Below are 26753 nucleotides of genomic sequence, written 5' to 3'. Positions count from 1 at the left end.
AACCGCCTTGCGAAAAAGGGGTGCGCTTCTGCACAACGTAACAGTTGGAGAACTTCCTGATCAACTCGTCCAAAAAGTTGATATCTTGCAGTCCGTACTGCAAATACTTCCGCCGACATGTCATCTCATGTCTCATTTGGTGAGATGTCGCTTTCCATAAAATTACTGGGAAATCCTACTGCGGTATTAATTTGCAATTGGTTCCTGGCTTTCACACCAATACAATTTTTTTTTATTAACCCTTTTATCATTTGTGTGTGTGTGTGTGTGTGTGTATGTGTGTGTGTGTGTATATGTATATATATATATATATATATATATATATATATATATATATATATATATATATATATATATATATATATATATATTGTTCTTTATTAGCTCAATACAATGATTACAGACCCTAGGCATCAAAAAGTTACATATATCGAACAGTTTCAAATGGACAAACAGCTGACATCCCTACCCCATTTAGAATCCCTTGTGGGCACGGGCAACTTGCGAGTCAACCAAACATTCCATTCCATTGGGACCATACTCTGTGCAGAGCGTCAGTGCTGCCAAAGCAGTCGCCTGGGCTATTAGACACAATCCTGGACGGGTCACCACTTCAACATGGGATACTCAAATGGCACAATCATCCCAGCAAGCTGGTACTCATTTTGCCATCCTCAGAAGGAGGACAGGCTGAGTCAACCCAACCTGGTATTAATTCAATGGCTGAGCAGGATTTGAACTCAGGACCCTAAGATCCCAAGCCCACCACCCTAACCATTAAGTCAACCCCAGGCATTACCAAATATGCATTTGTTGAATTTTAATAAAAGTAGGCAAAGTGAATGAATCGATACTAAACGATCAGTTATGGTAATTATCAGTTTATGAAATGTGACATTTTTATCATTTTATTACCTCAACAGAATGGAACCAGTTATGTTTCCCCGAACACCACGTGCTGCTCGGACAGTGATTCTACAAACAAAGAAACAAAGCAATACAAAACATTCACATATTAGTTACTGTTGTGTTTTAATATATAATTAACATTTGTAATGTAGAGGTTTCATATTGGAGTTATAATTGGCAAATAAGGGAGATATAAGTGACCTCTTTCCTATTGCCATCTGAACAATTGCCTCATCATGCTGTACAAGTTCATTCTCGTATAATGTGTTGATATTTATATATTCATGTAAATCATATAAAAATTTGTGTGTGTGTGTGTGCGTGCGTATGCGTGTGTGTGTCCACCATAACTCCAAAACTATGAAACCTAGCAGCCTGAAACTTTGCATGCATATGAAGAAAACTCCAAGGAAGTGTACGACTGAAAATTGGTTGTTTGGGTTAATTAAAACACACCTTTTAAAGATAATTAATAGCCTTATTTAATTATATCCTTTATCAGGTGCTCCTCGGCCACCTTGCTCTCTGGGGTCTTCAGGTGTATCCTTGGTTACCTGACTGTGGTCTGAAGCCGCCATGTTTTTTGGCCTGCTCAACCCTACCCTGACTTGAAACAGGCCACAACGATTTCTTCATGATAAAGCTTTTTTTTCACTTTCTTGTTATTAATAACCTTGCGGCATCAATGCTTTGGCATATTTTTACGGCACTACAGCCCCCAGATTTCATTCTTAGAAAACTACAAACCATTTTTATTGACTTCTTTTGGGGGGGGGAGCACTGGCTCCAGCCCGGTGTGCTAAGCCTGCCTATTGCCAAAGGAGGAGAGGGGCTGGTTCGCATGACCAGCAAAGTGATGTCTTTTCGCCTCCTTTCGTTGCGCAGCCTGGTATACACGGATGTTTCTTGGAAAGCCCTTGCTCACTGCCTCCCTTGACAGGCAGGGAAACTTGGCTATGATCAGGAACTCTTTCTCATGAACACCAAGAAAGTTGACATCACATCAGTACCCTGTTCTATAGAAGTATGCTGGAGGCATGGCAGGCAATCACTGTCTGCCGTGATGACAGTAACTACTCTCTCAAAATGTTTTTAAACGAGCTAATTTTTTTAAACCCTATTTTTAAAGAGGTTCGTAGTGACCGCAATTTTATGCAAAATTTTATTGATGCTGAATATACCGAGGTTAAACATTTTAGAACTCCTTTTCCTTATAAGTGGAAGCCAGCTACCAAGGTCGCTGTGGCCACTGGGAATAGGTCCATTCGAGTCAAAAGGAGAATTTTCTCTGTAATGCTACGTTTTTTCAAGCAGTCCGGGTTAAAATGGACTCCACAGCTGGACTCCACACCTTCGCTCCAACACCCCTTTCCAGCACTTTTACTTCACTTTCAAGGTTTTATCCCTTTTAACTCAATGGAAAAACGTACTGTTTATTTTTTGTGTTATAGCCCTTGTTCCTGATAGACCTGCAGAACCACAAGCACAATGGAAGAGGATGCTCCGGTTACTCCTTCCATTACTTGTTATGGCTTGTTATGTATAAGGCGCCCATTGCCAAGCGCTCTGGAGACTTGCAACGGCGGCTGGCACACTACATTTTACCCTCTAATGTTTTGTCTCGTCACATATGATCCAGTAACACGAAATTGTGTCCTTAATGTGGTGTTATTGAAAACATTTTTCATATTTTTATTGAATGCCCAAAGCTGGCCCCCTTTTTATGATTTTATCACATGTACTCCGAGGGCGAGGCCTTGTTTTTACACATTGTGTTTTTATCTTCGGTTTTAGTATCTCTTTCCGATGCAAAAATGAGTGTCTTTTAGCAAATTATTTGTCTTCCGAGGCTAAACTCGCTATATACTTGTCAAGGAAGCATAGAATGCAAAATACTGACAATCCTGATGATGATGTAGTTCATCTTTTTAAAGCCTTCGTCACATCACGTTTGCACTTTGAATTTCAACTCGGTGATTTTACGTTGTTTTTACAGAAGTAGTGTGTGAAGGAATCATCTTTCTATAATTCCAGCAGTGTGTGTGTGTGTGTGTGTGTGTGTGTGTGTGTGTGTGTGTGCGTCTGTGACCGCTGTTTCTCGACAACCGCTGGTCCGATCGAATTGAAACTCGCCAGGTATATTGCTGGGGACCTGTGGATGTGCCTTTTCAAGGTTTGATATTATTCAGACAAGTGGTTCCCAAGTTATGGCCATTTATTTACCAAACCAATGACAGGACAAGTTGCTGCGTAGGTGTGGCCGATGGGGAAAGGGCGCCATTTAGTTACCAATGACAGGACATGTTGCTGCGTAGGCGTGGCCGTTGGGGAAGAGATCCTCAGTTACCAATGACAGGACACATTGCTTGGCGTTTTGCACCCACAGTATCTATCTTCTATCTATAATTCCAGCAATCTCTGTTTGTTTGCCTTTTCAAGGATTGAAATTAATCGGACAAGTGGTTCCCAAGTTATGGCCAAGTTAGAGCGCGTTCCCCATTACAGGTTACAACGTACGGACTTCCGGATAGTGATGACTTGCTGTATTCTAATAATTTCTCGATTTCTTCTGCGCATTTATAGATAAACACAATGCCCCAATCCAGTCGTCATTTACGAGAGCGAAGGAACGGCCTGTGTGTTTGTTTGAAAGTTTTGTTTTTTTTTTGCACGCATGGCCACGCACGTACGGCCACGTACGTACGGGCATGCGAGAGCGAAGGAACGGCCTGTGTTTTTGTTGTTTCTGGCACGCAGTTTGAAAGAATTTTTTTTTCCACGTACGGCCACGCACGTACGGGCACGCACAGGTTATGTAAACTTGTTGATGGTGTCCTTATCGTTAATTTATGATTTTAGCTTGTTTTTATGTACTACCTCTTTCCTCATTTTAACTTTGTACAATCTTTGCCTTTGGTTTCTGATTTCCTTGTGCACAATGATTCCTGAAAATAAAGAGGAACAAAATGTCAAATGTTTCTTTCTCTTTCTCTTTCTCTTTCTCTTTCTCTCTCTTTCATTCTCTTTCTCTCTCTCTCTCTTTCATTCTCTCTCACTCTCTTTCTCTCTTTCATTCTCTCTCTCTTTCTCTTTCTCTCTCTCTTTCATTCTCTCTCACTCTCTTTCTCTCTTTCATTCTCTCTCTCTTTCTCTTTCTCTCTCTCTTTCATTCTCTCTCACTCTCTTTCTCTCTTTCATTCTCTCTCACTCTCTTTCTCTCTTTCATTCTCTCTCTCTTTCATTCTCTCTCTCTTTCATCCTCTCTCTATTTCATTCTCTCTCTCTTTTTCTCTCTTTCATTCTCTCTCTTTCTCTCTTTCTCTCTTTCTCTCTCCTCAAACCCCTTCCTCACACCCTTCCCTCCCACAGTATATAGCAACGTTTGGTAAGGTGTCACTCTCCCTACCTCCCCCACCCCTTCTTCACTCTTCCCCTCTTCAAGCCTCCCCCTTCTTCACCCCCTCCTAGCTTCCCCTTCCCTGCCTCCCCTCTGTTCTCTCTCTCACCCTCCCCTCCCTCCTCTCTCTCCCTTTCTCTTTCTCCCCCCACTCTTAACATCCCTATGAGTAAAGTGACAGGTTGTATTTGCTAGTACATTTAATAAGCCAGACTGATCAATTCATCAATTTTATCTCCTTCCTCAAAATCTCTTTAAATGCCGTGAGGCCAAGTAGAACTGAGTTGATGCTCTGCTGTCCCCAACACTCCTCCAGCACCCTCTCTCACCTGCCACCTCTCCACTCTCCATCCACATCAACCTTTCTGACATCCTTACAAGCAAATCTAACACAGGTGGAGGCCATTCAGCCCATCATGCCTGTGCGAACATCATACTAATTTATCAACACAAGATCCAAGGAAGAAAATGCAAAAAATTGTTTTAAATTAATGAAATAAATTTTTACTTATGAAATCTTATATTGATGACTTCCGTCCTCTGTTTGTGTGTTTGTGTGTTTGTTTGTAGGCACGATAACTCGAGAACAGAAAAAGCTACCAATGTCAAATTACACCACGTGATTCAGGAGGGTGATGGCTAGAGCTGATTAGATATTGGTCAAAATCGGTCAAAGGTCAAGGTCACAGTGAGGTCAAACATAATTCCGTAAATTCATGTGGAGAAATGGAGTATTTTTGCTTCGGTCGACGTTACGAGTTTGTTTTAATTTCGATTTTAATTTTGTCTTCGGTTTTTGCAATCGCTTAGGACGCTTAACTCTGGGTTGTCGAAATTCTGGTAAAAATCGGATGTTTTGGAGACGTTTTAAGATTCTATAAAAAATATTTCACTCGCTGCGTCACGGCTCGTCACGTGGTGCAGCGCGCTCGATCAGAGGCGTCGTTGAGTCACGTAAAGGTTTTCCGTGTGCGCGCTGACGGTGTTTTCGATAAAGATGGTGTTTAAAAGTCATTTTTTATCCCAATAAAGGTTATCATCGCATGCCTGACTCGCTAAGCCGTCGGATTATGGAAAGATTGTTGGTGGATGGCCGAATATTACGGTTTTGCGACTTTGATAAAATAATATTAAATAATTGCGTGGAGAAATGGAGATTTTTGCTTCGGTCATCGTTACGATTTTTGATGGTTTGGTACAGAATCATCGTAGAAACTTCTGGTTTGCGTCGCTACCTTCTCTAGAGACAGCTTTTATTCGACAAGGTCAGAGGTCAAGTTGACGATTTCGTAAGTACCAGTCTATGACTGCTTGTTTTGTTTGTTTGTTTGTTTTTTGAATTTTTTTTGTATTCTGTAGTTTTTAATTATTTCTTTCTTCCCCTTGGAGAGGGGGCATGGGCTTAGTTAAAAACACACAACATCAACCACACAACCCCCTTTAACAAGACCCCCACCAACAGCACTCCGTACACAATCACCCATCAATACTCAAACTACCGAAGTCTTATCAACATCCCGATACCACTCTATCTCAATAACTTCCAGGTACATACCTAATTCCAATTTAAACTTATCTACTTTTTCTGCTGCCACTATCTTTCCAGGGAGACCATTCCATGCATTAACTACTCTCTGAGTAAAAGTCTCCTGCCTTGCTACCATCTTAACTCTCCTCATCTTTACTGTCAGGCTATGGCCCCTGGTCCAATCATTGTCTCCTCTGTTGAATAATTCATCTTCACTTATTTTATCTCAACCCTTCATTATCTTAAACATCTCTATCATATCCCCTTGTAACTGCCTCCTTTCTAGTGTATAAAGCCCTGTCTCCTTCAGCCGCTCCTCATAGCTGAGTCTCGCTAAGCCCGGAATCAATCTTGTAGCCCGACGCTGAACCCTCTCCATGCCATCTATCTTCCTCTGGAACTGTGGCGACCAAACCTGCACATAATATTATAGATGTGGCCTCACTAAATTCCTGCACAATGTTAACAACACCTCTTTTGATATATAATTGATCCCCCTCCTTATACAGCCTAAAACCCAATTTGCTTTACCTGGAGCTGACTGGCACTGTGCTGCCTGCTTACCTCCCACATCTATTACCACCCCCAGATCCTTCTCCTGCACGACACGCTCCAAAATGACCCCTTGCATCCTGTAATCTCTATTTTCATTGTTCTTTCCCATCCCCAACACCTTACACTTGCTCAGGTTAAATTCCATCTGCCAGTCTTTTGCCCAATCGAAACAAGTATCAATACTTTCCTTAAACTGATCACCACCCCCTCTGCTATCCATCTTACCTCCAAGCTTTGTGTCATCTGCAAATTTGGAAAGCTTACTCTTTACCCCATTATCCAAATCGTTGATGTAAATAATGAACAGTAATGGTCCGAGTACTGATCACTGAGGTACCACACAACTTACATTCTCCCAGCAAGACATCCTCCCACTCACAGCCACTCTTTGCTTCCTACCACTAAGCTAGTTTGAAATCCAATTATCTACCTGACCAGCCACTCCACAAGCCCTCACTTTGGCTAACAACCTCCGATGTGGTACCTTATCAAATGCCTTCTTAAAGTCTAGATATACTATGTCCACTGCCTTTTCCTCATCCACCCAATCAGACACTGCTTCATAGAACTCTAAAATAGTTAGACAGGAACTACCTTTGGTAAACCCATGCTGACTACCTTTAATTAGTTTGTATTTGTTTAAATGGTTCCTCATCTGGTCCTTAATTAATGTGACCAACACCTTCCCCACAACTGAAGTCAAACTAACAGGTCTATAGTTTCCCAATTCTTCACTGGATCCTTTCTTAAATAATGGTGTTACATTTGCTACTCTCCAATCCTCCGGTACCTGTCCTGACTCCAGTGAACTATTGAAAATATCTGTTAACATCTCGCTTACCTGCTCAGCCACCTCCACCAATACTCACGGTTGCATATTATCTGGACCTGGAGCCTTATCTACTCTACTCGATGACCGAGCTGTTCCTTTACTCCCTCTACAACAACCTGGATCTTCTGTAAAAGCCCTTCCTCACCTCCTAAATAGATACTCTAAGCTATTGGCAATTCTCCTGACTGTTTGTGTGTAAAAGTTGAAGTAAAATACCTGTTTAATAAGCCTGCCATCTTACTTTCATCACGAACCACTCTCCTGCTGCTATTCCTCAATGGGCCTACACTGGTCCTGACCTGTTCTTTTCCCCTGATATACTTAAAGAAAGCCTTGTTATTATGTTTAATATTCTTTGCCATGTCCTTTTCATGCTCTCTTTTGGCTTGCTGAGTTTTTCTCTTCACTTGCCTCTGTTTACTCTGATAATAATATAAATCTAACTCCAGTCCTGTTATATTATACCGAATAAATGCCCTTTGTTTCTCCTTTATAGCGTTCCTTATCTCACTGCTCACCCACCCTGGTCTCTTTCTACTTCTAGTTTTACATCTCATTGGAATGTACACTCTCTGCACTCTACACATTTGGTCCTTGAAGGTTTCCCATTTCTCTGATGCTGATTGTCCTGTTGTTGGAGTCTCCAAATCTACATCACCCAATTCTCTCCTCATACCCTCAAAGTTTGCCTTCCTGAAATCTAATAGCCGAATCCTACTATCCTGAACTCTAACCCTTAACAGAATCTTTGCACACACAATGTTTTGGTCACTTCCTCCTAAATTCTCCCCAACCCCCACCTCCTCCACCATATTGAGATTGTTACTTAAAAGGAGGTCTAACACTGCACTTCCCCTCGTTGGTTTATCTACAAACTGGGTTAAAAAGCAATCTTGGAATAAAACAAGGAAATCCTCATCTGTTCTGCCCTTTCCCTGTTCCTGGACCCATTCTATCCCTGGCAAGTTGAAATCCCCCATGATCAATACTCTTCCCTTACCACATGTCCTTCTGAATGCTTCATGTACTCCCCCTTCCTCCTCTTCCTTCCCACCCGTAGCCCTATAAAAGCATCCTACCAGTATCTTACTCTTTTTATAATCTTTAATCTCTACCCCCACAGAATCCTCAACATTTATTCCTTCCTTAATGTCACCCCTTTCTCTTGATGCAATGCTGTCCTTTATCCAGATTGTTACTACTACTCATATTCTCTCCTTCCCATCACACCGATACACCTTGTAGCCTTCTGATCCTGTCTTCCATTTACTCTCCTCCTTAAACCATGTCTCACTCACTGCAACTATATCGTACTCCTCGTTATATACTTTGACTTCAAGCTCTTCCATCTTATTATTTAAACTTCCGGCATTGGTAAAGAATATATTTAACTTTTCCCTTCCTGAAATTCTATTTTCCTGCCTGGCCTGACTCATCCCAATTACTTCATCTGTTCCTTCCTTTATAGCTTCCCTATCCTCCGCTGACCTAAAAAAGCCTGAATTTCTTCCTCAATTCCCACTGCAAACCTTGCTGCCCCCTTTCTATTTAACAAACAGCCATCATTCTGGAAACACTCCCGTTGTCCCCGAAATGATTCCCACTGCTTCTTAAATGTAAAACCTTCCTCCCTACACCATTCTTCCAGCCATTGGTTGACGTCTATTGCTCTGCTCATAATTTTTATATCATTTCATAATTTTGGGAGGATCCTAGAAAACATGACCTCACAACCCTTTGCTTTCAGCCGCTTACCCAATATCCTGTATCTATTTTTCAAAACCTCTGAGTAAACTTTCCCTCCATCATTTGCACCGAGGTGAACCACAACCAACATCTTCCTGTCATGACCCGATACAATATCGTTTACCCTTCCTTCAGTGTCCCTAACTCCCGCTCCTTCAAAACTACACAGAAATCTGTCTACAATCCTTCTTGCAGAATGAAGAATCTACATATTTAATAATCTCATCACCCATACCTCATGTCTACCAATTTATATTTCAGCACCGTCACCACTGCCTGCACCCGTTGCATCTCCACCACTGCCTGCACCCACTGCACTTCCACCACTGCCTGCACCTGCTGCACCTCCACCACTGCCTGAACACACTGCACTTCCACCACTGCCTGCACCCACTGCAACTCCACCACTGCCTGCACTTGTTGCACCCCCACCACTGTCTGCATCCGTTGCACCTCCACCACTGCCTGCCCCCGTTGCACTGTCACCACTGCTCGCACCCATTGCACCGTCACCACTACCTGCACCCACTGCACCTCCACCACTGCCAGCACATGCTGCACCATCACCACTGCCTGCACCTGCTGCACATCCTCCACTGACTGCACACCACTGCACACCAACCACTGCCTGCACCTGCTGCACATCCACTAGTGCCTGCACTTCTGCCACTTTTCTGCAGCCACTGCACATCCACCATGGCCTGCACATGCTGCACATTAACCACTGCCTGCACCTGCTTGACTTCTGCCACAGCCTGCAGCCACTGCATCTCCACCACTGCCTGCACCCGCTGCACCCTCACCACTGCCTGCACCTTTCCCTGTTCTGCACCTCCACCACTGCCCGCCCCCGTTGCACCGTCACCACTTCCAATAACCTCAGCAACCTCACTCCACAACTGTAACCAACTATTAGCTACAAATTTCTCACATTCTGCTACTTGCTGCAAATTATCGACGCGTTTCTTCAACCCGGTAATAACCTTCCTCAAGTGGACGATTTCCTCACACTTCCTACAACAATGACAACCCTCTGCTTCCCCCATTGTTGACGTGGCCCACATTGAGCAACTGTTACATTTTACGTATTCCTCATCCTTTCTCCTTCGCTCTCTATTTATAACCTTCTTCACCCCTATACTCCCAATGCCCCAACTGATTTCATGTGAAACTTATGACGAGGCCTCGCCCTGCTTCTTTCAATAAACTAACTCAATTACCCGCTAAAACTGTTATGAACCTTAAAAAAAAGTCCAGTTCCACAGCCCCTTACACAAATCTCTATAACAAAATACGCAAAATGCTTTAGGGCTGGAAACAGCTTAGAAGGAGAGCTCGCCACCCAGTCGTCCTCGTGCGCCGATCCCCAAACCGGAAGTCCGGAAGTGATGTCACCTCTCTGAATGGACACAATCCTTCTTCACACAATCCTCCCATCTAAATGGTGATCTACCCCTTCTCCAGGCTCACCCTTTCAATATATATTTTCTCTTTCGAAACCGCAACAGGTGCTATGGTCATTTCTGCTGGCTCTTTACCAATCATCCCGTCACCAGTATTACACACGACCGCAAAACTTTCCCTTTCAACTTCTTCAATATCTTCCTGTCTGCCATCAAATCTTTCAATATATCTCAGAACTCAGAACTACGATCAATAGTCACTGTTTCACCAAGGTACACAAATTTATTTCCCTGCCTCTCTCTCCTCTCCAACCTGGTGTTCAATCTCTTTCTCTGCTGTCCAACCCACATTACCTCCATCTTCTCCAGGCTTATCTTCGGTGCGTGCTTTTCAAATGCCTCCTTTCACTCCTCCAGTGCATTCTACATTTCCAGTTTGCTCTCCGCTTCTATGGTCATAAGATGTCTTTGATGTTGACCTTTCTCCTGACCACTTCCATCACTATAGTTAACATGAGTGGACGAGTGTGCTTCCCTGCCTCAATTATTACATAATTGCTATGCATCTCACTTTAATGTCATTGTAATAACACATGGCCTGGAAGGAGAGCCCAGTCATTGCTATTTGCCTTTGAGCTCTTTCACCTGGGTTACAAACCCCCTAAAACCAATTTGACCACAAAAAGAATTGGTGGTTGACTTCAGTGACCTGATATGCAAATCCTCTTCAAATTTCAGGTCAATCGGATGAAAATTGAGAATTTTAAAATTTCACATAAGTTGTTGACCTCTCGCCTATTTTGACCTTTTGGCTGATGTTGACCTTGAATAATTGGTTGAATTCAATGACCTGATATGCAAATCCTCTTTAAATTTCAACTCAATCGAATGACAATTGACATTATTCGAATTTTGGCCTATGTTGACCTTTTGGCCAAAGTTGACCTCAAAAATAATAGGTGGTCGAATTCTTTGACCTGATGTGCAAATCCTTTTCAAATTTCAAGTCAATCGGATGAAAATTGATTATTTTAGAAATTCGACAAAGTTGTTGACCTTTGGCCGATGTTGACCTTTTGCCCTCAAGATCAATAGATTTCTCGCTTATGACCACGACCATTTTGAAAAGTTTCATGAAGATCGGTATAAAATTGTGACCTGTCAGCGAGTGACATACAAACAGACAAACAGAGTAACACATGCGACCAACCAATATATTTTTTAAATCTTCAGTTTTCCCAAATAACAAACAAATGAACAGACAGGGGTGAAAACATAACTCCCCCCTTCCCTGGACGGGGGTAATAAAATATTCTTACACTTCAACACAGAGAAACCAACCAACCGAAGATGGTCTTGCTTACTCACCGCTGGCTTTGCAGTGCAGCTAATAATCTCCAAGCAGAGAATCAACAGCAGTGGTATCAAGATCCAGGACCTCATCGTGGATGGGTAGAGAGAGACTCGAGAGAGAAAAAGGAAAAAGAAAACTCGTTCTCGCACCGAACTGACTCTTGTTGGAAGAAATGTTGTTTATGAAGGTCCAACTTGGCTGGAGAAACACAGGGTGGAGATAAGGGAGATGATGAAACTGCTTTCACTGGGCTCAGTTGTGGTGGTGGAATGCGATGGTGTTCATGTGTCCCCATCCTTACACAACACGGATTGTTTGCCGTGACATCGAAATCAGGAAAATATTAACAGTGAACATGTTTATTTGTGTTTGACTCTTCAAACCTTCATCAATTTTCTCGTGTTTGATTCATTGAACTGTCATCACAGATGAGAAAACGATCTGTAAGATTGTAACACACTGAAACGGAATTTAGGTTCTTCCTGGGTTATGGAAACAATGCTGTGATTGGCTGAGAGCAGAACAGTTCATTGGCAAGCTCTTTCCAAGGTCATCTTCCTCTCCCATTGGTCTAAATTCCTTCTGTGGTCATTGTACCAACATAATTTTCCATCCTGATGTTCATCAACAAGGATAACAAAATAATAATATATGTTTTGAGTAAAACTACTGATCGAGTGTGTTGGCTGGGTTTGGCTTGTAATCAACAAGGAAATCCATCACAGGTGGAGGCCATTCAGCCCATCATGCTGGCGCGAACACCACACCAACCCAAAATCCAAGAAAGAAAGTGCAAAAAACAAATGTTTTTAATTAATGAAAGAAATTTTTTGTTTGTTTGTTTGTTTTTTTTCTTTTCTTCCCTTCGGAGAGGGGTATGGGCTTGGTTAAAAACACACATCAACCACACAACCCCCCTTAACCAGACCCCCACCAACAGCACTCTGTACACAATCACCCATCAATATTCAAACTACCTAAAAGTCTTATCAACATCCCCATACCCCTCTATCTCCACAACTTCCAGGTACCTATCTAATTCTAATTTAAACTTATCTACTTTTTCTGCTGCCACTACCTTTCCAGGGAGACCATTCCATGCATTAACTACTCTCTGAGTGAAAGTCCCCTGCCTCACGACCATCTTAACTCTCCTCTTATTTACTCTCAGTCTATGGCCCCCAGTTCTGTCACTGTCTACTCTGTTAAATAAATTCATCTGTTGAATCATATTGAAATGTTTTGTAAATCAGAATGGAGAATATGTGTGTCGTGGAAACTTCGTCAGAACAACACGACATGGTTTCTTCAACGACACGAAAAAGCAGAAGGGGTCTTCAGATGTAATAATCATCTTAAGATTGTCAATTGAGAATGCGTCGCCATGTCCATCCTCTTCTTACGACTCGTGGCAAACATGATGCAGATGTGGACATTTGGGGACAGGATGGAGATGTGCATGGGTATTTGGAAGTACAATGGCAATGCTGCTTCATGAAATGATACACCGAAAAGGACTTCGCTCTCACACACCTTGGACTCAATGATTAATCCTCGAACCCTGAAATGTTGTTGCAAAAATCACTTTGGGAAGCAACCAAGGCCCATACCCAGGAACCTATCACTTGTCACGATGATGAAATGATGGTACTTACTAATACGTGACTTCTGAAATGACGTAATCCACCCCAGAATGCTTGGTGCACATACGCAGAAACCCCAGGAAATTTGTGTGTTTGGGGCAAAAGAAAATGTATTGTGTACCCAGGACAAGGGTTGTTGCATGAAATGGCTCAAAAAGAAGTGGAAAATACTTTGAAAGGTCCCTAAGAGAAAGGGCTGTGTATCTGCACAACAAAAGACTTGGAGAACTTTCTCAGCTCGCCGAACGGGTAGCTGCTGGTACTACAAACTCCCGACCATGTGGGCCGGTGCAAGGCCCGAGGGGACGGACAGGTGCTGCACAACCCCCTGACGGGTCGCTACCGGTGAATAGACTGTGTATCTGGATTAGCTTGTGAACCCCGATGGGAAGGACACATCTGGGGTTTGTGAATGTACAGTGTAAGTTTAAAATGATGGTATTTATTATTAATCATTTTGGGAGGTGTTGCTATAAATATATTGTTTGTTTGGCTCCAGAGTCTGAGATAAATTATCCGAGATTTTGGCAACTTTGGTAAAATGAGAAGTGTGTGTGTGTGTGTGTGTGTGTGTGTGTGTGTGTGTGTGTGTGTGTGTGTGTGTCTGTCTGTCTGTCGTTGGTTGTTATCTCTATTTGCGGGTTCCAGGAGGTGTAACAAAATCCTCCCAGGACTCAAGTATCACCTTCGCTTCAATAAGGGATCACAGTTCACGGACCAAGCTGTTGAAATTTGTTGTTCTCAGAGTTTTGTTCCAAGGATAGTCACCGAACCCCAGACTACCTCCAATTATAGTTAGTTTGTGGTAATATTCCTGTGGATGGGTTTCCAAATGTCAATGAGGTTCTTTGTTATTCCTGTTTCTCCAGTTATCACTGGAACAATTTTGATGCTCTTCAGCTCCCAAGATCTCTTGATGTCATTTTTAAAGTCCTGGTATTTGGTGATTTTCTTGGTGTGTGTGTGTGTGTGTGTGTGTGTGTGTGTGTGTATGTGTTTGTGTGTTGTATACACCACTGCTGTTCGCTTGTACCAACAGGAAATGGTATGAACCCGACACCTCTCATTCATGAATATTTTTCGTATGTGCTGTCGTTCCCTGAGTCTGATTTGCATTTGTGAACAGAACAATGGTAGTTAACCATTTTGAAATCTCCATTGTTTCGTCGAAATGCTAAAAAAATTCTGTTTAAAAGACGATTTGAATGACACACCGCGCCAGCAACGGCAGGTTAAAAGTGCCCGGCGAGCAGAAACGAATCAGTGACAACGCACAGCGCATGCACAGAAGGCCTCATTTGGCATCCATACGTCATTTTGAAAGTCGTGTATTGAGTATAGTGTGCAGTGTGCAGGTGATGCAGTGCTGTAGGTTGCAGCAAGTATTTTAAGTTTGATGATAGTGCCGGCGATAGCTTGATTTGTTCTCCACCGCTTGTCTGCGTATTCCTTCATTTTCTGCTGTCGCTTCGCAATGGATTTCACCATCACTTCAATCTTTGCATCTGCCGATGGAGGTGGTTTGAGGAGACCAAGTGGCAGGTGCGAGTTCCACCCTATCATGAGCTCCGCAGGCGTCTTCTCGGTCAACGAATGAAGCGTAGAGCGGTATGAGGGCAATAGAGTATGGATAGCCTGATCAAATGTCTGTCCATCAGCCAGACTTGCTATGATGCTCTCTTTGATGACTCTGTTGAACCTCTCCACGTCACCATTGCTCTGCGGATGATACCGTGTAATTAGGTGATGTTCCATGCCATTGACCTTGAGGTGTTGTGTAAATTGAGGTCCGTTGTCTGTCGGACTGGACTCGGGAAGCCCCCATCTTGTAAACATCTTGTCCAGGATGCTGATAATGGACGAAGTTGTAATCAAGCTACTGGCCACGATCTCATTCCATTTGCTGTGAAGATCATGGACTACGATTTAGTACTTCTGGTTGTGAGGTGCATCTACCGATGATGTACACCTGTAGCTGTTGCCATGGTTTCTCTCCGGCCATTATGTAGGCTGAGGAGGAGTAGGACGTGGATCTCCTGCTTTCTCGCTGAGGACGCATACCTCGCAATTCGTCACGAACTGTTCGATGCGTGTGCCAATTCACGGCCACCAACCGAATCGTGACAGTTGTTTCATTTTGATGACCCCACGATGTCCCTCGTGAGTGAGATACATCACTCGCTGCCGTACTTCTCTTGGGATCACCGCACGTTTGCCACGGGCGAGACAACCTTCATCACAGATGGATAGCTCACGTCGAATCCTGTAGTGGGGTTGTAGCTCCTCTGTGATTTGTTGAGACCAGTCCGTTTGGAGGAATTTGCAGTCTTTGCAGAATTTCATCCTGTTGAGATTCTGATTTGAGCTCGTCGCGAGTGAATAAGTTGGCGGTTGCATTTGCAATAACCGGTATTTACAAATAAAAGGCGTCTTTGATCCAACGCAACAGGTATCATTTTGCGTTTGGTTTCGTAACATGTAAATATGTTTTAGCTTTGGTTGAATTGGGTTTCCTGGCAATGGTTTTGAGTGTTGACCATTGTGGTTGAATAAAGAATTGACTCAGAATCCCAACGTCTCCAACATCCTTTCTTCCTCACTAAAATCTGAATGATTGTGGTGTTCACTGCACGTCCATTCAACCTCACTGATATTAACCTCTCATTGACTGGGTTATGTCCCAGTACTGATTGCAAATCACGACCACACCATTTATTTTACAGGTTTCGTGACCAGAAAAAGGACACTTTGTAATTGTCCGATTGAAACTGTCCCCAAACCAGTCCATCTCAGTTGACTTATCCACAAAACTTCAGTTGGTGTCCTCTCCATCTCACTCTTTATTACATCTAACTTTCCCCGATTCATTGACCTTACATTCCATGTTCCAATGTGAATGATTGAGAGGCTCAAGAGTTCGTCTTTCAGTTCTGGCAACCTCAGTGACTGGAGTTCCTTCTCCCCTGTTAAGAGTTTCATTTACCTACTCGATGCATCTAAGAATGTGCAGGAACAACAAAGAAAATGATTTAATAGTTTTCAGTTTGTTTAATGAGATATGATTGGTTGACATGTGAAATAATAGTTACCATTTTTGCATCAATCGGTGATATTTTCTAACATTCGGTATGAAATTTCTCCATGGTCATGGTCATCAACACCATGGTCATGGTCATCAACACCATGGTCATCAACCAGAAAAAGGACACTTTGTAATTGTCCGATTGAAACTGTCCCCAAACCAATCCATCTCAGTTGACTTATCCACAAAACTTCAGTTGGTGTCCTCTCCATCTCACTCTTTATTACATCTAACTTTCCCCGATTGTTTAATGAGATATGATTGGTTGACATGTGAAATAATAGTTACCACTCTGCATCAATCGTTGATATTTTCTAACATTCGGTATGAAATTTCTCCATGATCTGTGTATAAGGGTGTTGTGTAAGAGGGATGAGGATTTTGGGATGGAGGAAGCATGAGTGTTTGTGTGTGGGATGTGCCATGACGTTTGTACGAGCGGTTCCCATGACGGCTTGTGATGATGTCGCCAAAATCAATCGATCAATTCATCTACTCTGGATGTTTTGTAATCTGAAAAAGAGGTTCACACAAAGAGTGGTCCAGATTGGTCCAGATTGATGTTTTTCAGAAAAAACAACAAACAAATATCAAGTGGAAAAATACAAAAGTCCTTCGAGAACAAGATGACCATCTTCGAATTGGATCAATATCCAGGCTCTGTATCAATTAACTCACAAAATCAAATGTTGATTAAAACTCACCAAAGAGGAAATTGTTAATTTTCTCACTTTTATATTGACAGCCGTAACAACGGTCCTGGTCCTCCGCCATGAGGGCCCTGAACATAGAAAAAACATTTGATGGAGTTTGATCAGCATCAACAAAAGTTCCATTAGTAACAAGAAAGCCATCACAGTAATGTGCAAATCAGTTGGATTGTTGATCTCTTTACAAACGAGTTGAGACCGTCACACGTCACTCATTCCGAGAGGAGATCATGTTCCCTTGGGAACTTGAAGTGAGATGGTGTATTGAGTCGACAAGAGGATGTCAGGACTGATTCCTCAGTGAGATGTTTGATTCAAGTGAAAACTACCCCCCCCCTCCAACATCCACGTTTTACCACCTCTCCTGTGGTTTATCTCTCAGTCTTCCAACCGTCTGTAATAATAAATGTCATTCAGTTGGTGTGTCTCCTCCATAACTCCAAAACCATGAAACCTAGTGGCTCCAAACTTTGCATGCTTACTCATGGAACTCCACGGGAGTACAGGAACGAAAACTTGTAAGTTGAGTTAATTTAAACAACCCCTCGTGAAGATAATTTAGAGGGTGCTCATCACAAAAAAAAAACAAAACAAGCTTCACAAAGATGGTGGCGCACTTTCTTGGTCAGCTCTGTCACCTCGCTGGGGTCTTGATCCACAATTTTTGTTCGGCCTGTTCAACAACACATTGATTTGGAACAAGACGCAAGAGTTTGTTAATGATAAAGTGCTCAAATGTTTCTTTTACTTTGCTCACTCATATCACTGAATGCCTGATATTCATACCTACGGATCGATGTGTACATTGATTTTGTAAGTGCTATTGTTTTCAAATTAGGAGCTTGGAGGGATTTATGCATGATGGGATACGATTTCCCACAATGACCTCTCGTGGACAAATTCAAATATATTATCGAAATGTGATTTCTGCTTTGAGGATCAGATCTCGTGAACTAAGTAACTGTTGAAATCCGGAGTGGAATCTGAAAATTTTTCGTAATTCGCGATGTTTTTGTTTTTATAGGTTTGTCGCTTTTGACAGGTCATGCGAGATGAGATCTGCGACTTGCTGCAAGTACCATGTAAACCTGTACTAACCTGTTCCATGGTCGGGTTGTCGGCTACTAAACTATCTCCCCCACCAAGGTTCTTGGTAAGGAGGGTGTATGATATGGAGACCCAGCAGGATGAACCTGTCAAAGGGCAGAGCAGCTCCTTGTGAGCCAACGGCCATCCATATCTAGTGCCCAATTGTGTCTGTGGACATCCTCTTCCAGTTGGGTTACTTCTTATTAGGAGGTTGGTGGCAGGATTTGTACTCCGGCCACCATAAAACCCTTCATTCCACGAAACATTCTCGAAGCGTGAAAAATCTGAAAATCCACTCCTTGGGAATACCTCCTGGGCAGCTTTCCTTCACAGAGCTGCTCAATGGATGAAGGGATTGGGGCAAAGCTTTCGAGACCCCCAAATTTTGATGATGGGAGGGAAACCACGGAGTAACATTCCTGGGTCAGATTGCGGGAGAGTGTGTCGGAGTGGTGCTGAGGTGTCGTCCACCAGACGGCGGTCTCATTGGGTTAACCTGAAGCGGTCCCTTCGGGTGGGTGCCTGGAATATCCTATCCCGAGGAGAGGATGATCACCTGTCTCTGTTATCATCTGAGCTCAAGCGTCTGGACATCGGCATTGCAGCACTCTCTGAGGTTCGGAGACCGGATTGTGGAGAGATCATAGCAGATAGTTACACCTACTATTGGTCTGGTCACTCTGATGGTTACCATGCCGAAGGAGTTGCTGTGGCTGTGGCTGTGTCCAATGATAATTGAGGTAACTCCGGTCAACGAGCGTATTATGAGACTAAGGATTCGTCACTCTTTCGGTGTCATTTCCCTGGTCTTTGTATATGCTCCGACTGATCTCACCATGAAGGATGCATTCTACGCCACGCTCGAGTCTGTGGCTGATCAGTACCCCAAGCGAAATACACTTCTAGTCTTGGGGGATTTCAATGCATCGACTGGAACTGACAAGGATGGTTATGAGACATGTGTTTGTCCCCATGGGTCTGGAACTGTGAACCTGAATAACACTAAGTTCCTTGACTTTGCAAGAAGTCATGGACTTAGGGTGGCCGGTTCATGGTTTCAGTGCCCACAAGCTCATCGCTGGACTTAGTATTCCAACATTGGCGGTGTGGCAAAGGAGACTGACCATGTCCTCGTTGATGGTCGCTGGATGATGTTCCAGAACTGCAGGGTCTATCGGAGTGCTCAGTTCCTCAATACTGACCACCAGCTTGTTGTAGCAGCTCTGAAGTTGCACCTTAAATCCAGGAGAATGGTACCATCCCAGCATCGGCTGGATGTTGGCAAGCATAAGGATGAGAGAGAGAGTAGCTGAGGAGTTTCGAACAGGCTGAGTGGAGATTTGAGGGGTCTTGGTGCTTTGGGAGGTCCTGAAGAGTTGTGGAGAGCCTTCAAGACCACCGTCCTTGATGTTGCCGGTGGATGTCCTGGAACTCACCGGAGGTCAAAGAAGAATTTTGTCTCTCAAGGGACACTGGATACCATTGCCCAGATTCGCAGGGCCAGGCTGAATGGCAGAGCTAAGCTGCTCAGGGAGCTGAGGCGAAAAACTGTACGTGCGTTAAGGGTGGACAAGGAGGCCTATGTGCGAGGAGGAATATGAGTGGGTAGAGCATCACCTGTCGTCAAGTGGTTCTCATCCTGCTTACATGGGAATTCGCGTATTGCGTTTCTCCAAGCCATTCCTTGGTGTACTGCAATTAGAGCAGAGAATGAATGGCTCTTGACAGAAGAGTCCGAAGTGAAGGCCCGCTGGGCCGGTTACTTTGAGCGGTTGTACCAGGCTAATCCTCCAGCTGTGGAGTTGGACGTCAGGAGTGTTACAATCCCTATTGCTGACCCTCAAATCAACTGTGGTCCACCTTAGTTTGTGGAAACACAGGCTGCGTTGAACCGGTTGAAATGGGGTAAAGCTCCAGGGATCTGTGGCATCCATGCTGAACTTCTCAAGGCTGGTGGAAATGCTGTACTCATGTCTTTGCATGCAGTTCTGTGCTCTGCTCGGAACACAGGCATCATCCCAACTGATTGGAAGTGGACCCTTTTTGTCCGTCTCTGGAAAGGGAAGGGTGATCGCCAGGACAGCAACAAGCTCTGAGGGGTGACGCTGCTCTCAGTGCCGGGCAAGGTCTTTGCTCTGATAATTCTTGATAGGGTCACCACCATATGCTTGAGCACCACCGTCCAGAGCAGTGAGGTTTTACACAAAAGAGGTCAACGATTGACCGTATCCTTGCTCTTCGGGTCCTCCCTGAACGCAGAAGAGAGTTTCGGCAGGGGCTGCTTACAGCCTTTGTTGATCTCTATTAAAGCGTTTGATTCAGTGAATCGGGATGCTCTCTGGAGGATTCTTGGTCTTCTTGGGGTGCCACCAAAATGGATCGATCTGATGTCTGAACCATAGAGATGTGGTGCTGCAAGATGTGGTGGTACCATCTCTGACTTATTTCCAGATGTTACTGGAATTTGTCAGGGTTATGCACTGGCCCCCACACTTTTCAGGACTTGTTTGGACTGGATTCTGGGAAAGATGTCGGAGAAATAAAGCTGCAGTGCATCGATTGGGAATGTCAAGATCTCTGACCTTGATTTCGCAGATGATGCAGTTATCTGTGTAGAGACTCTCGATATCAATTTGGGGGCCTTTGAGGTGCTGAATGAGGAGTCAGAGCCGTTGGGATTACGGGTTTCCTGGATCAAAACTAAGATCCAGGCTTTCAATGACATCTTGGATACTGCTGTCCTGTCTGCACCTGTTTGTGGTGAGGATGTTGAGGTCATGGAGAGATTCACTTGGCAGTGATATTCATGTCTCTGCTGGCTGTGAGTTAGAGATGAACAGATGTCTGGGTCGGGCTTGGGGAGTCACGGATTCACTGGATCATGGGGTGTGGTGATGCGGTACCTGTGCGGGTGGACGAAGGTCCGAGTCTTCACGTTGTTGGTGCTTCCAGTCTTGCTCTATGGATGTGAGACTTGGACGCTGACTAAGGATCTGAGACGGAGACTTAATTTCTTTGGTACCAGGTCTCTTCGGAGAATCCTTGGCTATCGCTGGTCGGACTTTGGGTCCAACGATTGGTTGCTGAAACTCAAATGAGATTTGTTACCTGCATTGTCCATGAGCATCAGCTGTGGCCGAATGGTTGTGTGGCTCATTTTCCTAACGTGATCCTGCTTTCCAGATTCTCTCAGCGAGGGAGCCTCGTGAGTGGAGGAGTCCAACGGGCCGACCATGTTTCTCATGGTTGCAGCAGGTACATCAGCATCTCAAGGAGATGGGGATGGTCCAGGCATCTGCCTGGGGGATGGCCAGACGGAGTCCCCTGGAGTGCTTGTGGAAAGGGGATGCAGCGACGTGCTGCTCTGGCGCATGTTCCCATACCTGATCTGACCCATTCCCAATCGATATGCTCTCGCTTGCCTAACTAGCCATTCCTTATCAACAGTTTTGTTGGAGTGCTTCCTTGAGTGCTTAAGCCACTTGGCGAGTACTCTGCAAGCTGCTTGGTTGTTCGTTTGCAAGCCACGGCAATACATGGCAAAAGTACCCGCACTGTCACTCTGCACTGTCCCTCTGCAAAATACAACCAAAGATATATCAGTCGACGGACAAAGTACAAATCCCATCCACCTGCGTTGGGCCCTATGGTGTCATGCGCTGCACCGGATTGTGCCTCACCTGCTGAAAATGTTGTGGAATTTTATTTTTACACATCAGCTCCACAGGCTGCTTGGTTGTTCGTTTGTAAGCCATGGTGATACAGGACAAAAGTACTTGCATTGTCCCTCTGCTAAGCACAACCCAAAATACATTGATCGACATACAGTGTTCAGGCCCCACCTGCCTTTTTGTGTGATCTGCTTTCATTATATGACCCTGACTTTGATAAAGATAGATCGGTAGAACAAAATTAAACGTTTCATTAAAAAAACAAAAAATTCTTCCATGGTTTCTTTGAAATGGTTGCTTGACTGGGTGTGCTCTGGCTTTCAAAAGGAATTAGCCACTGTGGCTAATCCAGGTTTCGAATCATTAGCCACAGGAGAAAAGAAATAGCCACATATGTTATTCAAAACTTTTTTTTTAGCAATATGAAATAATAAGTTAATTTTAAATTTTAATTCATGCTGATGTTTTGTTTGTGTTTCAGGTATGCATGAGGTTATACTAAAGCAGTCTGGTGATGGGTGTCACAAGCTTACAGTACTCTATTCTCCGGCTTATCTCACATGATGTATCCTGTGTTCAAGTACCCTGACTCCTTTCTTTCTGGATCCATCTCTAATGTATGGCACTACAGTGTTTTGCTCTTGCTTTTTACTTTTACTACTACGAGCAGCAGTTTCTGCCTCAGAGGAGGTCTGTTGTTCACATGAGCTTGTGTTTCCCGATTGGGGTTTGAGAAATCTTGTTATTTCTGTGCAGCTGGCAGTCGCACTGCACTTCTTTAACTTCATTTTTGGCATCGTTCTGTATATCCTCCCACCTGCAGGCAATACAATATTGACATAAGTTAATTTTTAAGGCGGACGTGTGAGTTTGAAGGGTGAGGTTGGTTGGATGAGTGAGTTGGATTGTTCAGATTGGTTGGATGAGTGAGTTTGGTTGAATGAATGACCATCAGGGGAGGTGGTGATTGTGAGGGATGGTGGTGGTGGTGGTGGTGGTGGTGATAGTGTGTGTGCGTGTGTGTGGGGGGGTATGGTCGTTGTGCCTTTAGTAGGTGGTAGTGGGGGATGGGAGTGGTTGTGGACCAGGATTAGACCAACCTCATGCCCGTCAAACTCACTCAACCAACCAATCTCACCCAACAACTTCACTCATCCAACCAAAGTCACCCATCAAACTCACTCATACAACCAATCTCACCCATCAACTTCACTCATCCACCCAAAGTCACTCATCAAACTCACTCATACAACCAATCTCACACATCAACTTCACTCATCCAACCAACCAATCTCACACATCAACTTCACTCATCCAACCAACCAATGTCACACATCAACTTCACTCATCCAACCAAAGTCACCCATCAAACTCACTCATACAACCAATCTCACACATCAACTTCACTCATCCAACCAACCAATCTCAAACATCAAACTCACACTTCCAACCAAAGTCACACATCAAACTCACTCATCCAAACAAACTCGTCCTACTACAGGTACTACTACTGATTGTGTCAAAACTCACCTGGCAACCACTGACCCAACGAAGCATGTAGCGCCAAATCATTCCGGGAAAAAAAATTCCCCCCCCCCCCCAAAAAAATAAAAATTTGAGACGAGAATCATGGGTATCATGTGTAATTTCGGCAGATTTTTTTTACTAGAAACTAGTTTAAAACTTCTAAAGTTAGTATATACAAGCTTGTCTGAAATCAAGCGTGATTCCCGTAATCAAAACATACAAAATGGTGGCCGTCTCAACGAAGGTTGAATTCTGTGCTAAAATCACCCAAAATTCGTCTAAAACCGGTAAAAAAAAAAACCACTAAAACATGGATTAGCCACAGTGTGGCTAATGGGGGGTTTAAAATATTAGCCACAGGTAAGGGGGATTCGCCCTGTGGCGACGTGGCGAGCTGCAGTGCACACCCAGCTTGAGTGCTTCAGCCACTTGGCGAGTGCTCTGCAAGCTTCCATGGCGATACTGCAGCTCGTTCTCCGTGGGGATATCCTCAGAGTGAGGAAGGCAAAAAAAATTAGAGGATTATAATGAGTAAAGCAATGGGACAAGTGAACCACGAGTTCCAGAGAGAATTGAAAAATGTTTTTAGTGGCGACAAACCAATGAATCTCCACACCACGGCAGGATGACCGAGCGGTATGCACACTCGCTCTAACCTGTCGAGCCTGGGTTCAAATTTTCACCTTTTTGTGCGATCTGCCTTCATTGAGGATGTTATTTCATTTTGTGAGGAGCTTGGAGCGATGTTGTCTTCAATATAAAAGTGAATGAGACGTTGTTTGTTTGCTTGTGACTTTATAGAATCACAGTTTTTGTACCAGGATAGAACTTACAAGGGGTTTTCTAGTCATCTTCTCACAATTCATAACATAAATACATGAGCCACCACCTGTCACGGGGAAGGGGTGGGGTGGTAGGAGGGAGGTAGTGGGGGTGGGTAGGAGGAAGTGTGGTAGTCCGGAGCTAGGGGCGGCAGGAGGAGGGATGGGAAGGTGCACGGTGAGAGGAGGGAGGGGTGCGCGTGGTGTGGGAATCCGGAGGGAGGGAAGGTGGGAAGACAAGGGGTGCGGTGGGAGTCCGGAGGAGGGGATAGGATGAGGAGGAAGGGGAAGGAGCGTGTGGGAGGCCGGAGGTGGAGAGCTGGGTGGGAGGATGCAGGGGATAGGGCAGGATGAAGGAGGGGGGGAAGGGTGGAATAGGGGTTCAGAGGGAGGAGAAGGGGTGAGGTGGGAGTCTGAAGGGGCATGGGATGGGAGGGAAGGGAATGGGTGGGGTGTGAGTTCAGAGGGGGTGGGGTGGGAGGAGGCAGGGGATAGGGTGGGATGAAGGAGGGGGGAAGGGTTGGAGTGGGGGTCCGGGAGGAAGGGGTGGGGTGGAAGTCTGCATGGGGGTGGGAAAGGGGAGGGGTGTGAGTCTGGAGGGGGTGGAGCAGAAGGAGGTGAGAGGGGAAGAGGTGGGAGTCCAGAGGGGACTGGGGTGGTAGTAGGCATGGGATGGGGTGGGATGAGGGAGGGGAAGGATCGGGAGGAGGGACCCGGTATTGTCCGGCAACGCCAGGTACCTTTGCTGGTCCCCAATAACTCCAGGATGCATAAGTTTTTGTTCTCAGCCCAACCCTTTCATTTTCAGTGTTTCCTTCCGTCGTTCTCCTCCCCCCCCCCTACTATCCCTCCATCCCCACTCCTCTATTCAGGTTCGTCCATTTTCTTGCTTAATGTGTGTAATTGCGTTCCCACTGGCAGTTTGTTGGCTTTTTATATCCTCTGACAAGTGGTTCTTCCTTGATCTCCGGTCGTGTTTAAAAAAGCTTTTTGGGGTTCATTTCCCAGAAAAACGCAAACTCCTCTTTATCTCTTTTCTGATTACTCCACCCTCTGCCAGACCATCGGTCATCCCTCAGACAGGCAAGCAGCAGCTTCTTTGCTCTCTGCAGATTTGGGTAAAATCACAAACTGGTCCAACATGTGGAACATGTCTTTCAATCCTGACAAATCTCACACTCTCACTCTGTCTCTCCGAAAAGACCGTTTAGAAACCCCCTCATCTACTTTCTCAACAATCCTCTGGAAGAAGTCCTTTCTTTCAAGCTTCTAGGTCTCACGATCTGCCCGACAATTCCTGGGAAAGCCACATTTCCAAACTGGCCTCCAAAGGCAGACTGGGCATCCTCCGACATGCAAAGTCCTTCCTCGGCCCACCTGAGCTCCTGACCACATACAAAGCTTTCATCCACAGCTTGATGGAATACTGCTCTCCCCTCTGGGCTGGTGCTCCTGCCTCCCACCTTTCTCGGCTTTATGCTGTGGAAACCAAGGTCATTGGCATCTCCCGCGATGAGGCTGAGTCTTTGGGCCTCTCACTCTTGCACCGCAGGCTGGTCGGTTGTCTTCCTGTCTTCTACTGTCTCCTCTCCGGTCTCGCCCCCTCCTTTGTCTGTAATACGTACCCCCCCCCACCCACCATATTTCCACAGGGTGCTTAAGGTCCGCCAACAATCCCCTTCTCGTAAAACTACCAAAATGACAAATCACTGCTCACATTCACTCTTTCATTCCTCTTTTTCCCCACCTTTGGAATAAACTCCCTCACTCTATTCAATCCCATTCTTCCCTCCAGGCATTCCAAACAGCAGTTCACCACCACCTCTTATCCAAATCCCATCCAAATCCCGTCCCCCATCCAAATCCTCGATCTTTTCTACCCCCGTTAATCCACCCCAAACCCACCTCCTTCAAATTCCCTGCTTTCCTTCCAGAAAGTCCCTGAAATGTCCATCTTGTATACCCTGTGTTCCCTGCCCCATCCCTCTCCCTTCCACAGATCTCCCAATGTCTCTGTTCCCCACTGTTTTGTCCTTCCCACTCCTGCCCCTCTTGTCTCATGCCCCCCTTTCTCATGCCCCCCCTTGCTGTACGTTGTGTGTTCGCCCTCATATGAGCCTTGACAAGGTATACAAAAAAACAAACAAAAAAAAACCTCCTGATTGACCAGGTCAGTTGGGAGTGCTTGCTGGACCAGCATTTGGAGGATGAATGAAAGTAAGACTTTTGCAGAAACACTCACGGGTTCTGAAGCATTAAATTCTGGTTCTCTTTGGAGTTCAAACTTCGGTGGTTCAACCTTCGGTGGTTCTATCTGAAAATGGAGAGAGAAATAATTTTCTGTAATTGTAGAAATTTCAAACTCATGAATGAGAAATTTTAATCATCAACAACTAAAGACCATTTCTATCAAGTCTTCCTTTGCCTCCAACGCAACTTCTCTGAATTTCCCAACAACTTCTCTGGAGGCAGCAACGGCTTACTCT

At 44.5% G+C, this 26753-nt stretch overlaps 2 protein-coding genes across 2 annotated transcripts in view; both read right to left on the bottom strand.

The window, feature by feature from the left end:
• The window catches only part of LOC147009979 (uncharacterized), a 32246-nt gene extending 20239 nt beyond the window's left edge, over positions 1 to 12007 (bottom strand). The window contains exons 1-2 of the mRNA XM_085863325.1: positions 11739 to 12007; positions 916 to 975 (exon numbers count right to left, since the gene is read on the bottom strand). Coding sequence (XP_085719451.1) covers positions 916 to 975; positions 11739 to 11813 — 135 coding nt within the window. The 5' untranslated portion in view covers positions 11814 to 12007. The remainder of the gene's footprint in view (positions 1 to 915; positions 976 to 11738) is intronic.
• Positions 12008 to 16395: 4388 nt separating this feature from the next.
• LOC147009977 (uncharacterized) overlaps positions 16396 to 26753 on the bottom strand; it is a 74521-nt gene continuing 64163 nt past the window's right edge. The window contains exons 6-8 of the mRNA XM_085863321.1: positions 26510 to 26581; positions 17154 to 17230; positions 16396 to 16962 (exon numbers count right to left, since the gene is read on the bottom strand). Coding sequence (XP_085719447.1) covers positions 17183 to 17230; positions 26510 to 26581 — 120 coding nt within the window. The 3' untranslated portion in view covers positions 16396 to 16962; positions 17154 to 17182. The remainder of the gene's footprint in view (positions 16963 to 17153; positions 17231 to 26509; positions 26582 to 26753) is intronic.

Source organism: Eptatretus burgeri, chromosome 17 (assembly GCF_056783735.1).
Source record: "Eptatretus burgeri isolate ZD-2024b chromosome 17, Ebu_testis_v1, whole genome shotgun sequence".
In the NCBI taxonomy this organism is placed as follows: domain Eukaryota; kingdom Metazoa; phylum Chordata; class Myxini; order Myxiniformes; family Myxinidae; genus Eptatretus; species Eptatretus burgeri.
Note: the sequence above shows the minus strand (reverse complement) of the source record. Positions and strands in the feature narration are given on the sequence as shown.